General features: G+C 34.5%; 2 protein-coding genes across 3 annotated transcripts; one reads left to right on the top strand and one right to left on the bottom strand.

Moving 5' to 3' along the window:
• The first annotated feature begins 1,429 nt into the window (after positions 1–1,429).
• On the top strand, positions 1,430–2,140 carry LOC148579444 (uncharacterized). The gene has a single exon (XM_088490100.1). The coding sequence runs from the start codon at positions 1,430–1,432 to the stop codon at positions 2,138–2,140; it is 711 nt and encodes a 236-aa protein (XP_088346226.1).
• Positions 2,141–6,430: 4,290 nt separating this feature from the next.
• Positions 6,431–11,454, bottom strand: LOC107624427 (uncharacterized). Of its 2 annotated transcripts, XM_088507035.1 has the most exons (5): positions 11,140–11,454; positions 10,874–11,030; positions 7,791–8,158; positions 7,143–7,339; positions 6,431–7,035 (listed from the first exon to the last, which is right to left on the bottom strand). In XM_088507035.1, the coding sequence occupies exons 4-5, from the start codon at positions 7,336–7,338 to the stop codon at positions 6,698–6,700; spliced, it is 534 nt and encodes a 177-aa protein (XP_088363161.1). In that variant the 5' UTR covers position 7,339; positions 7,791–8,158; positions 10,874–11,030; positions 11,140–11,454; the 3' UTR covers positions 6,431–6,697. The 2 variants fall into 2 exon arrangements, with proteins under 2 accessions (XP_088363161.1, XP_088363160.1); XM_088507034.1 differs by lacking the exon at positions 7,791–8,158.
• Between the last annotated feature and the right edge of the window lie 870 nt (positions 11,455–12,324).

Genomic DNA, 12,324 nt, shown 5'->3' with positions numbered 1-12,324 from the left:
ATGGAGGAATTGTAGTGCAACATACCTTAATTAAGAAGAAGCAATAACAATCTTTACCTCAGAACTATTGTGCCATGGATATGAGGAATAAGAAATACTATTGGTGTTGGATGCTTCTCGATTTTTATTTTGCAAATATTAGAGTCATTATTTTTAATAAAAAAATTAAAAATTTAATTAGTGTTAGTTTAAATATAAAAATATTTATATTAGTTAACCGGACCGAGAAAGACAACCGGAAAGGAGGTAGGAATGTGATTCTATTGGAAGAGGCAAACATATTAGAAGGTATTAACGCTTGCTCCAATAGTCTCTATGGCAGACTCTTTGCGTCTAAAACCTTCTCAATTGGAACCATGGAGAATGCTTTAAAGGCTATATGGGGAAATCCGGAAGGATTTAGCGTGAGTGACAAAGGGGATAATTCCTTCCAATTCTTTTTTAATAAAGAAGTGGATATCTTGCGTGTTGAACGTGGTTCTCCATGGCTATTCAAAGATTATGTGCTCCATGTCAAGAGATGGAAGGAAGATCAGAACTGTGATGAAGAGATTATTTTTAATTTTCCAGTTTGGGTTCAATTTTGAGGTTTTCCAGAATCATTTAAAACCCTCGAAGTTGGACGTAAATTGGGAGAGAAACTAGGCACAGTGTTGGAGGTAGGTAAATTTCAGATGCGAGGCAGAGAAACTAGGATTGTGAAGACCAAAATCAATATTGATGCTGCCAGGCAAGTGAGAGATCAGTTAATAGTGGCAGGACTTAATAAAAAGGAGGTAGAAGTGGCACTGCGCTATGAGAGACTTGGAAAGTTCTGTACCTATTGTGCAAAATTGGGGCACGACGTGAAAAAATGCCATGATCTGCTGAAGGACACAGAGAGTGATATGGTAAAAGAGGATGACATTGGCGAATGGGTTAAAGCCAGCCAAGTTGGAACGCGAATCTACTCTGAAAGAGAAAGAACATTCAACAACTCAACCCAAAACCAGAATAAGGCCACTCAACGTAAGAAAAAACCGGTCTTAAACTGCTTATTGGAAGAATTTGCAGGGATGTCAATGCAAGAAGGGAAACAAAGTTTGAAACCACAAGACACTGGTAACAGGGCAGCACCTGAGTCACCTCAATCAGCCAATTCTAGAACAAAATGCATGGAGGTTATCATAGCTGGTCAGTCCAATACCAAGGAGGATGAAGGGCAGCTTATGCAATTCGCTATTAGGCAGTGTATCACCACAGAGAAAGGTAGAAAGTGGAAAAGGTTAGCAAGACAAGGTGCTGCAGAGTCAGATACTAAAAGTGAACCCAAAAAAAAGTTGATGAGTGGTATAGCTGAAGGATCTACAAAAAAAGTAAGAATAGAAGATGAAAATGCAGTTGAACATATGGTGGAGGGTGCCAGCCTACAAATGGCACCCAAGGCGCCATGAAAACTATAGTTTGGAATTGTCGGGGTTTGGAGAGACCCCTGACAATTCACACCTTAAAAGGGATCTGTAAATCCCACTCCCCCGAGATTGTGTATATAAGTGAAACAAAGAACCAATCTCGACATGTGGAAGCAAAACTTCGGGTATGCGGCTATGAAAACTGGCATATTGTTAACCCGGCAGGAGTGGCAGGAGGACTTGTGCTAGCTTGGAAGGACAGCATCAGTGTTCAAATTATTAGCAATGGAGAATTCTTTGTGGCAGCCGAAATTAAGGAAGTCGGAAGTAGTGAGGTATGGTCGTTCATTGGTGTCCATTTGAGTTGTTCGAAACAAATTCGATCCTTACAGTTTGAGGAGCTTACAACAATGAGCCAACACCTGGAAGGAAAAGTGATAATAGCAGGCGATTTTAATGCTATAACAAGCCAAGCAGAAAAGGAGGGTGGAGGCCAAAAATCAGCAACCACCATTGCAACATTCACTAATTTTATTGACAGTAACGAATTAGTGGATATTGGAATGGTGGGACGCCCTTTCACGTGGACAAATCGAAGACAAGGAGAGGATTTGGTAAAGGAGAGGCTTGACCGCTATTTAGTTGGGATGGAATGGAAGTTGAAGTTTTCGAATGCAGTGGTGCACAGGCTCACAGAGTCAGGCTCGGATCATGCTCCAATTTTGATGGAAACCGAACCTCAATCATAGCATAGTAAAAGGTGGTTTAAATACCAGGAACGTTGGTGTGGAGAAGAGGATGTCAAGAGAATTGTTAGTGAAGTGTGGAGAATAGAAGTTGTAGGCTCGGCTATGTTCTCCTTGGCCCAAAAGTTGAAAGTTTGTAGATATAAACTAGTTCAATGGCAAAAAAATCACAAAGCAAACTCCCGAAAAGAAATTGAGGACCTTCAAGCTAAACTAGAGGAGTTACGGGTGGCTGGAATCAATGGGGGAGAGGAGGTTACCAGTTTGGAGGAGAAGTTGGAACTGGCATATTTGAAAGAACAGAGCTATTGGCGAGAAAAATCTAGAGTCAAGTGGCTAAAAGAAGGAGATCAGAACACTAGATTCTTTCACCAGAAATTTCAATCAAGGATGCGAAGGAACATAATTTGGAGATTAGTGGGGAGGGACAATGAGATTGCATCGAAACTGGAGGATATTGCAAAGGTAGCTGAAGACTACTTTTGCGATATTTTTACTTCTTCTTGTTTGGCTGATCCGAATCCATACTTAGAGGATTTGGAGCCTAAGGTTACAGCTTCCATGAACCGTAGGCTCCAAAAGCCAGTAACTATGAACGAGGTCAAAAGAGCTACATTTAGTGTTCATGCTCAGAGTGCTCCTGGTGATGACGGATTTACAGCTAAGTTTTTTCACTTTTTCTGGGATATAGTTGGAGGTGACTTTTTTAAGGCAGTGAGAAGTTTCTTTCACAGTGGCAGAATTCTAAAAAGCTTCAATCATACTCAAATTTGTTTGATTCCAAAGGTGCCAGATGCTAGTGACATGACTCAGGTACGACCGATCAGTTTGTCTTCAGTTATGTATAAAATTATTTCTAAAGTTATGGTGCACCGATTACAATGTATTATGAATAAAATTATAAGCCCAAATCAGAGTGCGTTTCTCAAAGGTAGACTCATTTCATATAATATTCTAATTGCCCACGAATGTATGCACTATTTGAAAAATAAGAGAAGTGGGGCAGAGCATGAGATGACTATTAAACTAGACATGAGCAAGGCTTATGATAGGTTGAATGGCATTTTTTATGGTATATTATGGATAAGCTGGGCTTTGATGCTAAATGGATTAACTAGACTAAGGAATTGGTAACGACTGTTTCTTACTCTGTCGTTGTGGAAGGTCAACCTTTTGGCTATTTTAGGCCAAATAGGGGCATCCGACAGGGTGACCCCCTATCTCTTTCTTTTTTGTGCAGAAGGGCTTTCCTTCTTGCTACACAAGGCAGAGCAAAACAGATTAATTCAAGGAGTTCAAGTTAATCGGAGATGCCAAACAGTTAATCACCTTTTGTTTGCTGATGATTCAATCCTTTTTTGCAAGAGCGCACCTAATACAAGCCAAAATATTCTAGAATTGCTAGAGATTTATAAGGGTTTCAGTGGGCAAAAAGTCAATTTGAATAAGTCGGCTATCTTTTTCAGTCACAACACACCTCAGAACACAAGACTAGTAGTTGCTCAGACACTAAATATTGAACATATCGGAGCACAAGACAAATACCTGGGACTGCCCTCTATAGTTCAAAAATCAAAGAAAGCAACCTTTGGAGCTATCAAGGATAAAGTTCAGAAGAGGATTATGGGTTGGAAAAGAAGTCTATTGTCATCAGGTGGCAGGCACACGCTATTGAGAGCGGTGGGGGAGGCGATTCCTATTTATACACTCTCTTGTTTCAAGCTCCCGGGCACGCTGTTGATTGAGATTTATAGCATGCTCTCGCAATTTTGGTGGGGTCAAAAAGGCGCAGAACAAAGAATGGTTTGGATTAAATGGGACACAATGACGAGATCGAAGAAAGATGGAGGGCTGGGGATCAAGGACCTAAGGGCACAAATTTTGGCTTTATTGGGCAAGCAATATTGGCGTCTAATGAAATACCCTAATTCTACTCTATCAAGAATGCTCAAAGCTAAATATTTCAGATATACAGATTTCCTACATGCAGAGATAGGAAGCGTATCGTCGTGGGGCTGGAGAAGTGTTCTTGAAGGGCGCAAGGTGATCGAGAAAGGCTTGTTATGGAAAATAGGCTCTGGCACTAATGTTCGCATCTTCCGTGACCCCTGGCTCCCACCACCAGTACCCCTTAATGTCCCTCAAAATGCACTCACAATCCCGCCAAATCTGCAAGTGTATTACGTTAGTGCGTTACTAAATCCTGATAGAAGCTGAAATAGAAATCTGATTGAGTCGATTTTTTCAGTTGATATATGCAATAAAATTTTTTCAATCAAACCAACAGAGGAGAAGGATGGAGTTAATTGGTGCTGGACAAAATCTGGTATATATGAAGTTGGGTCAGGATACAAAATTGCTTATGGATTCTTTCATTCTCCTACTTCATTGAGGCCCAGAACATACACAACAGAGTCTGGAATAGCATTTGGGAGTTGAAATTACCACATAAAATTAAGATTTTTCTATGAAAAAGTCTTCATGAAAAGCTTCCAGTGTTGCAACAAGTTCACAGCTGGTTCGCATCCACTCCTGCCACTTGTCCAAAATGCATGTTGAAAGCTGAATCAATTTCTCATGTTTTGTTCCAATGTCCCTGTCTTCAATAATATGGAGCCTAAGCTTAATAACCCCTGACCTATGGATGAGAGAAGAAGAGACCTTTTTCAATTGGTGACAACAAGTCTTATCTTGGGCAGCGGCTCAATTCGACGGTAGACAAAAGACCCTCCTCATAGCGGCGCTGTGTTGGAGCACTTGGAAAGCGAGGAATCAGTGTATTTTTGAGAAGGTAATAAGCCCGACACCAGAGATAGTGAAAGAAGCCAGGAATTTAGTGCGTGAACTCGTGAGTCATACCTGATAGATGCTGCTAATTTTCTTTACTCTTACTTTACTCTTCTTTAAACTCTTAGTCTTTCAGTCACAGTTGATGATAAATGAGAATACCCAATTCTTTTGTACTTCCTTATGGAAATACTTTTATTTTATATTAATAAAATAACATTTATCTTAAAAAAATATATAAAAATATTTATTTTTAAATATCTTTTGTTATTTTATTATTTTCTTTCTTTTGTTCGGCCTGTACTTCTCCCATATAAATTCTAACGCAAAAGAAAATTTTTTTTTTAGAGAAATACATGGATCAAGTTCCACTGATCCAAAATATGACTTAAATCCAGACAAAATTCATTGGTAAGACCGTAGTACATTTGAATTAGGGATTTGAGTTCTATTTAAAATTCGTTGATTAATGAATTGCTGTATATATAAGACATGATTTAAATTTTTAGTATGTGCTTAAACGGACGAATGAGCTAACCACTTGACCAATAGAAAAATATAAGTTTACATTTGAATATAAATCAAATTTTGTCTCTTATTTTTTTTTTTAAGAAAAAAATCATCTAGAAAAATAACTTTTTTTTAAAAAACTCATTCAAATAATTTATGTTAGAAAAAGAAGTATATGATTTCACACGCACTTTGTGTGAGTGATTTTTGTTGAGTTTAAACCAACTTAATTAAATTTGGGTGCCAACAAAATAAAAATATATAACAAAACTGTCAAAACATTACACTTATTCATCTTGTCTAAATTCTAGGATCACTCTAAAATATAAATATAATTTTAAAAAACAATCTAAGTATTAACTCTAAAAAAATTAGGGCTATCAAACGGGCTAGCCCAGCCCATTTAGACCCGGCCTGTTAAATTCGTGGGTTAAATGGACTGGTCCATTTTAAGCCCGCTTTATTCATGGGCCAGAATTTTTTAACTCGGGCCGTTATGGTCAGCTCAATAGGTTCGGGCCAGCCCATTTATCATTTGATTTTATTTTTAAAAAATATTTTAACAAAAAATACTATTTTTAGGTCAAAAACCTTTAAAAATAATATTTTTTTTTTAGTTGATGGATCGGATATTCGGATCAGATCGAAAAAAATATCGGCTAAAAGTGCTGCTTTTTTTGAAAAAAACATAAAAAAAAATAAATTGACCACCCGTTTAGCCTGCGGGCTAACTCGTTTAACCCGTTATTTTTTTCGGGTTAATCGGGTTCAGCCCGTTTAGCCAAAAATTTAAACGGGTTTAATTTTAGAGGCAAAATCCGCCCATTTAAATGGGTAAACAGACTGCTCCATAGATTTAGCCCATTTTGGCGGCTCTGAACAAAATTATATCATCTTTTACCGAATACAAATTTCTCACTCTCGTTTTACGGCATATAAAAGAATTTGTCACAAAAAAAACTTTAAACACTAAAACTAAAAGCAAGAGAAAACACATGAAAAACAAATTGACTAATATATTACAAGAATGGTTAAAAAAATCTTTAAACACTAAATTTAAAGCAAGAGAAAACACAGGAAAAACAAATTGAATAATATCTAACAAGATTTCATCATGATATCACGGTTAGAAGTTCTTATCTACACTAAAAGTAAGAGAAATATAAATCTTGACGGACATACAGTCACTGTTTAAATTAGAAGAAAAATCTCTTCTTCTAAGATGATAGAAACTAACCAAATTTATTTGTGTTTTGGTTCTTTCTATTGGGTATTCTTATTCTTAAGATGAATCCTTGTTCTAAGATGAAAGCCTCCATGATTTACAGCATCAATAAACTCTTCCAAGCCAAATTGATTATCTGAGTTTTTCTCTGAATTTTGCTCCTTTCTGTTTCCACCTTTTACTCTTACAATGCTTTCAAACGGCTTCTTTGGGTTCATTGTCAAGAATTTTATTATTTGAAATTCCTCCTTCTCCTTCTTCCTCTTCATTTTCTTTTCTTTTTTCTTATCAACCCTCTTAACGACGATTATGCGTTTTGCATTCTTCTTCTCTATGTAATTCAATGTCTTCCATAAATTATTAAAGTCGAAGCAATCTGTTACACATGTTAAGTTTAAATTTATAATAAAAGAGTAAAAAGATACTCACAATGATTTCAAGATTATTATTGAATTTAAATTAAAAAAAAAATGAAACACTAACCTTTTGAGAGAGATTGAATTGAATTAGGATCTTGATTAGTTGCAGAACCAATAATATTGGGAGAACTTTGGTTTCTTATGGTGATATCAAAATTTAACAGAGCGTTTGACATTTCAGCAAAACTATCAAAGCATGAAGGTTTTTCATGGCTATAAGTGTGGGCTTTGTCACTCTTTCTTTTCGATTCTGGTTTCATTCTGCAATGTGAATTCACGTAAAGACATGAGAATTTTGAAGGATTCTTATATTTGTATATTTTCAAGGAGATATAAATTAAGCTTATGAATTTAATTTTGATGCACTAAAACAGTTTTTAGGTATCTAATTACATAGTGTCAGGTCAGCAAACAATTGACCAGACTGCATAAATTACCTTACATTAACAGTATATCAAAATTAAACTCTTGAATGTTACTTGTATATTTTAGTAGCTTTAAAATGTGGATATATTGATCACTCTATGTCTAGAATCCTAATCTCAATTTGAAGCACAAAAATGCTGAATTCACGACCAAATTAAAACTATTAACAGTAAAATAAGGAAAACCAATGATGCAAGGAACGTGGGAATCTGCAATTAGAGAAAGTGATTGGAATGTCTCACAGGCACAGCCATCATTGAAGAAGAATAAGGAAATGGAAACATACCTTAAACAAGAGAAGAGCGATGTGGTAACTGCTATGCGTCAATATACACACGTAACACACCGCCTCAGAAAATATAACACTACTCTGCTACTACTGTTATGTGTGCTTTTTGGGTTTCTGTTTTGTTCTTTTCTTTCTCTTGTTGGGCCTGTAGCCCATTCATGTAGCTGAAATAAATCTCTCAATGAATATTATTTTGCTAGTTAAATGAGCTAATTGTAACCAAGTTAGGTTGGTCTAGTGGTTAGCTCACTAGTCCGCTTAAGCAAGTGTCGGGGGTTCGAATCCCGCCTTGTGCATGCAGCAACCCATTGGCCAGCGGCAAACCTTTAAATGGAGCTCATTACCGCGACGGATTAGTCCTTAACCTGCCGGGTTGGGGGATACCGTGGGAAACCAAAAAAAAAAAAAAAAAAAATGAGCTAATTGTTGACCTGCTAAATTTCTTTTAATAAATTAGACCTTATTTTTAAGGGACCAGTTTGTGCTGCAATAACTATTTTATAGTTATTAGGGTTTATATGTTGTTAAATCTGACATAGTTTGAATTTTGAAATATGATAGAAGTTAAAATTTTAAAATAAAATATAACAAATTTTGATAAAACAAACTTAAATTTACAAATTACAATAGAATTCTGCAATAATAAATAACTAAAAGTACTAGGGAAAGAAAAGCAGCTTACGAAGTAACTTATGATTCATTACTCATTTTTGGGTTTAAAGAGTTTTATTTAATTTATTGTGATGACAAATATTTAGTTTGGTTAATTAAGTTTGGTTAAATTAATTTTATTTGTGTATTAAGTATTTTGGTATATAATAAAGGTTGAAGATGATGATTTGGTTATATTGAAAGAGCTTTATCTCATCAAGAGCAAGAATTAATAGAAATCTAGAAGAGATTGCAGTTAATATTAGAAATAAAATTTGTGTCAATAACGATTATTGATTGGGACAACAACGACTAATAAGATCAGGAGCTGCTGTTTTGTTATAAAAAGATGATCAAAAATCAAGAAAAAATAAAGAATACACAACCAGCAGGTTTGAGAGTTGTGATTCTTCTTTATTTAATTTCAAATTGATATATTTGAGTTTTAGATTATAGAGTCTTTCTATTTGAAAAGAAAAATACATGTTTTAGTATGAAAAATTTTGAGTAAAAACCAATGAAAGAAAAAACATTACATAAAAAAAAAAAAGTCAAATAATTTCTGTTTACGTTTGAGTCTTTATTATTGATTTGATTGTTTGGTTTTGACTATTCTGATTTGTCTTGGTTTGTGAAACTCATAATTATAGTTTGAATTGGTGTTTGTAATCTTGTTGATCTTTATAATGAAATTGCACTATAATTATGGTAAAAGCTAGACATAGATCTCACTACACTTCGAAATTGAACTAAGATATATGTTGGTTTCTCTTTCTTTCATTCTTTATTTTTAAACTTCTGTAGTAGCAAAAGACAAATAAAACTTTTTCTGTTTGATAAACTTTCTACAATTTCAGTAAAATAAAGTAATGAACTACTTTTCATGTATTTGAATTGGTATTTGTAATCTTATTGATCGTTATAATGAAATTGCACCATAATTGTAATAAAAACTAGACATAGATCTCACTACACTTCAAAATTGAACTAAGATATAGATCTCACTACACTTCAAAATTGAACTAAGATATATGTTGGTGTCACTTTCTTTCATTCTTTATTTTTAAACTTCTGTAGTAGCAAAAGACAAATAAAACTTTTTTTCTGTTTGATAAAAAACTTTCTAAAACTAAAAGAGTGTCTTAATTCAAAAATAACCTTCCTTTAGACGTAGTAGAGCAAAAATCTTTACCCTAAACCAAGAGTCCATGCCAATTTAGTAATTATGACTCGAATTCTTAAATGAAGGTGATTTATAACAATCAAGGTTCTGAGAACCGAATTGGTCACCAAACCGCTTTAATCATTGGTTCATTGGCTTACTAGTTTAACTGGTTTAACCGTAATTCAACTGAAAAAATCGTTTTGTAATTATATCTCTAAAGTTTCAAATAACAGAAGCAGCAATCCTTCAAGAAATGAACACTTTTCTCTTCAAACTCTCTACAATTTCAGTAAAATAAAGTAATAAACTACTTTTCATGTATTTGCGTACAGGTTTAGTCCAAAGCTTTAAAAAATATGTTTTTAACTAGCTTCTTAGTACAATCAGTTTTTAACATGTAAAATTAGAAATACAAAAGTTGTGAAATCCTTAACCTTATATTTTAATTAAGACTAAGATTAAGTAGCCCAGCTAGGCAGCTAGTATACAAAATATACTGAGTTTCAAGTCCAAATCTAATTGACTAACAACTGTTGCATTATACATGTTTGCGAAGTACTCCAAAAGTGTATGAAATATTGAAATGCACCATTCAATGCAACAAAAACCTATGCAGGATGCAATGTACAACAAAAGTATAGTTCAGGACTTGTATATGGGAAAATAAGATAGTAAATCAAAAATAAAATTTTTTCACCATATCACCATATTTAAAAACTCATACATCCACCTTAAACTAAGACAAATAAATTAATTTCAGAATTAAGCCAGTCATAATGCAGCATAATTTGTGAAGCTTAATGACACACAAAAGTCAGTCTTAAGACCCAAATAAAAGGGTGCTTATAGAACATAATTCATATTTTCTAGCCCTAGTATAGCCTGATTCCTAATAATTCAAAGTCTAGATTTATTAATGCTATTGTGCTAAAATAAAAGCTCTAATTTCCGCAACCCAGGCAGAAGCAGTATATTTCCAGCATTCAAGGACAGCAAGGTTGGGAACGTTTTGAACAAAATATTGGAGTTCAATTAATTATTAAGACAGTCACAATTTATGCACAATTAAATCACAAAACAGTAAAACACAAACCAGCACATCACTACCCAAAAAGATCACAAAACACAAAACAACAGCAGAACAGAGGAGATAATCAATAATCATTAATCAGATAATCATTCAATAAAAACATAAACATTCAATAATCGTTCAATGATTTCTGAAAAGAGCATAAAAAAGAAACAAGAACAAGTGAGCACTGACTGCGGCGGACGAAGACTCAAAGAGACAACCCTGACTGCGGCGGACGGTGGCAAACACGGCTGCTCCTTGCGACGGTGGTGGAGGCTAGGGCTTTTCTCTTGGTTGAACTTCTGATCTCTGAACTCGAAGGAAGGAGATTGGAATGGAGAAGGGTTTTCTTCAATAAAATCACAAAACATTCAATAATCAATTAATCATCCTGTGATTTGATTTCTGAACAAAGCATTAAAAAAAAAACGAAGAACAAGTGAGCAGTGAGCACTGACCTTCGGTCTGAGACGGCGAGAACCGCGGCGAGAAGAGTCAGCAGACGAAGACGACGGCAAGAAGACGAAGACAACGGACGCTCGAGGAAGAAGCTGCGCGACTGCGACTGGTGAATCTGAGAGCGGACAGCGGTTCGAGACTTGGAGAACGCCGAAGGACGAAGAGAGAAGCCTCGGACAACGACGGACGACGGCAGTGGCTCACTCCGTTCGGCGGCAGTGGAGGCTACCTAGGGTTTTCACTTTTTCTTTCTTTGAGTTGAGTTTTCTGATTACTTGATTAGTGAAGAACATACGAAGGAACGAAAGAGGGGTAGTGGGAGGCACAGCACTGAGCACGCGTTCTTTTTTTTTTTTCTATTTAACTGAAACGGCGTCGTTCCATCCAAACCGGCCGATTTCCAATCCAATCCAATCCAACCGGCTGATTTAGCGATTTGTATCCAGTTTTAAAATGAACGGTTTGACTTTTGAAAATTATTTGTATTTTCACGGTCGGACCGGTCCAACCGGCCTGTTCAGTTGAATTTTCAAAACCATGATAACAATTGAACATCTTCTAATTACGCTTAAAGAAATCAAGATTTCATGAAACATTAGAAGAGTAAATTAAATACGTAAAAGATAAAATTATATTAAGATTTAAATCATAAAATTGTTAAATTTAGTAAAAATTTTGTAAAATTAATCTATTCATTTAAAATTAATATTAAAAAATTTTAAGAATTAAATTAAAATTATAACTATTATATCTCTATTTTTTTTTATCATTGGCGTTTATTTCACAACCAAAGCAAGAGGTTAAGATTGATTTACAAGTACTTATATAAACCCATACTTAACTTTGAAAAGATACCCTAATCAATATATTTTGCCACATTTCTCATGAGATTTTCAGCTTTTTGGCACAAGAACTTATGAACTCCCAAAAATTTCAGCCTCTATGAGACTTGTTATCATCTATATTGTAATTTTTTTTTATTAGGTGATCTTTGTAATTAGAAATACTAATTTATTTTTATAATATTTAAATAAATAAAAAATTAATTATATATGTTTTTTTAAACATAAAAACAGATAAAAAATTTTAAATTTTTATTTCTAATTTAGAAAAATAATTAAAAGAATAAATTATAATTTTTAATATTTTTAATTTATTTCTTTTTTTTAACTATTTTAAAAGCA

This window comes from Arachis ipaensis, chromosome B10, assembly GCF_059453495.1.
Source record: "Arachis ipaensis isolate K30076 ecotype BB chromosome B10, ASM5945349v1, whole genome shotgun sequence".
In the NCBI taxonomy this organism is placed as follows: Eukaryota; Viridiplantae; Streptophyta; class Magnoliopsida; order Fabales; family Fabaceae; genus Arachis; species Arachis ipaensis.
The sequence above is the reverse complement of the archived record's forward strand: the minus strand, read 5'-3'. Positions and strand labels throughout refer to the sequence as shown.

Excerpts from the sequence above, each read along its gene's own strand:
- LOC148579444 (XM_088490100.1), top strand. The coding sequence starts at position 1,430 with ATGAAAACTATAGTTTGGAATTGTCGGGGTTTGGAGAGACCCCTGACA.
- LOC107624427 (XM_088507035.1), bottom strand. The coding sequence starts at position 7,338 with ATGAAACCAGAATCGAAAAGAAAGAGTGACAAAGCCCACACTTATAGC. Across the intron at positions 7,036-7,142 it reads AATTCAATCTCTCTCAAAAG|ATTGCTTCGACTTTAATAAT; the intron begins GTTAGTGTTTCA and ends CATGTGTAACAG.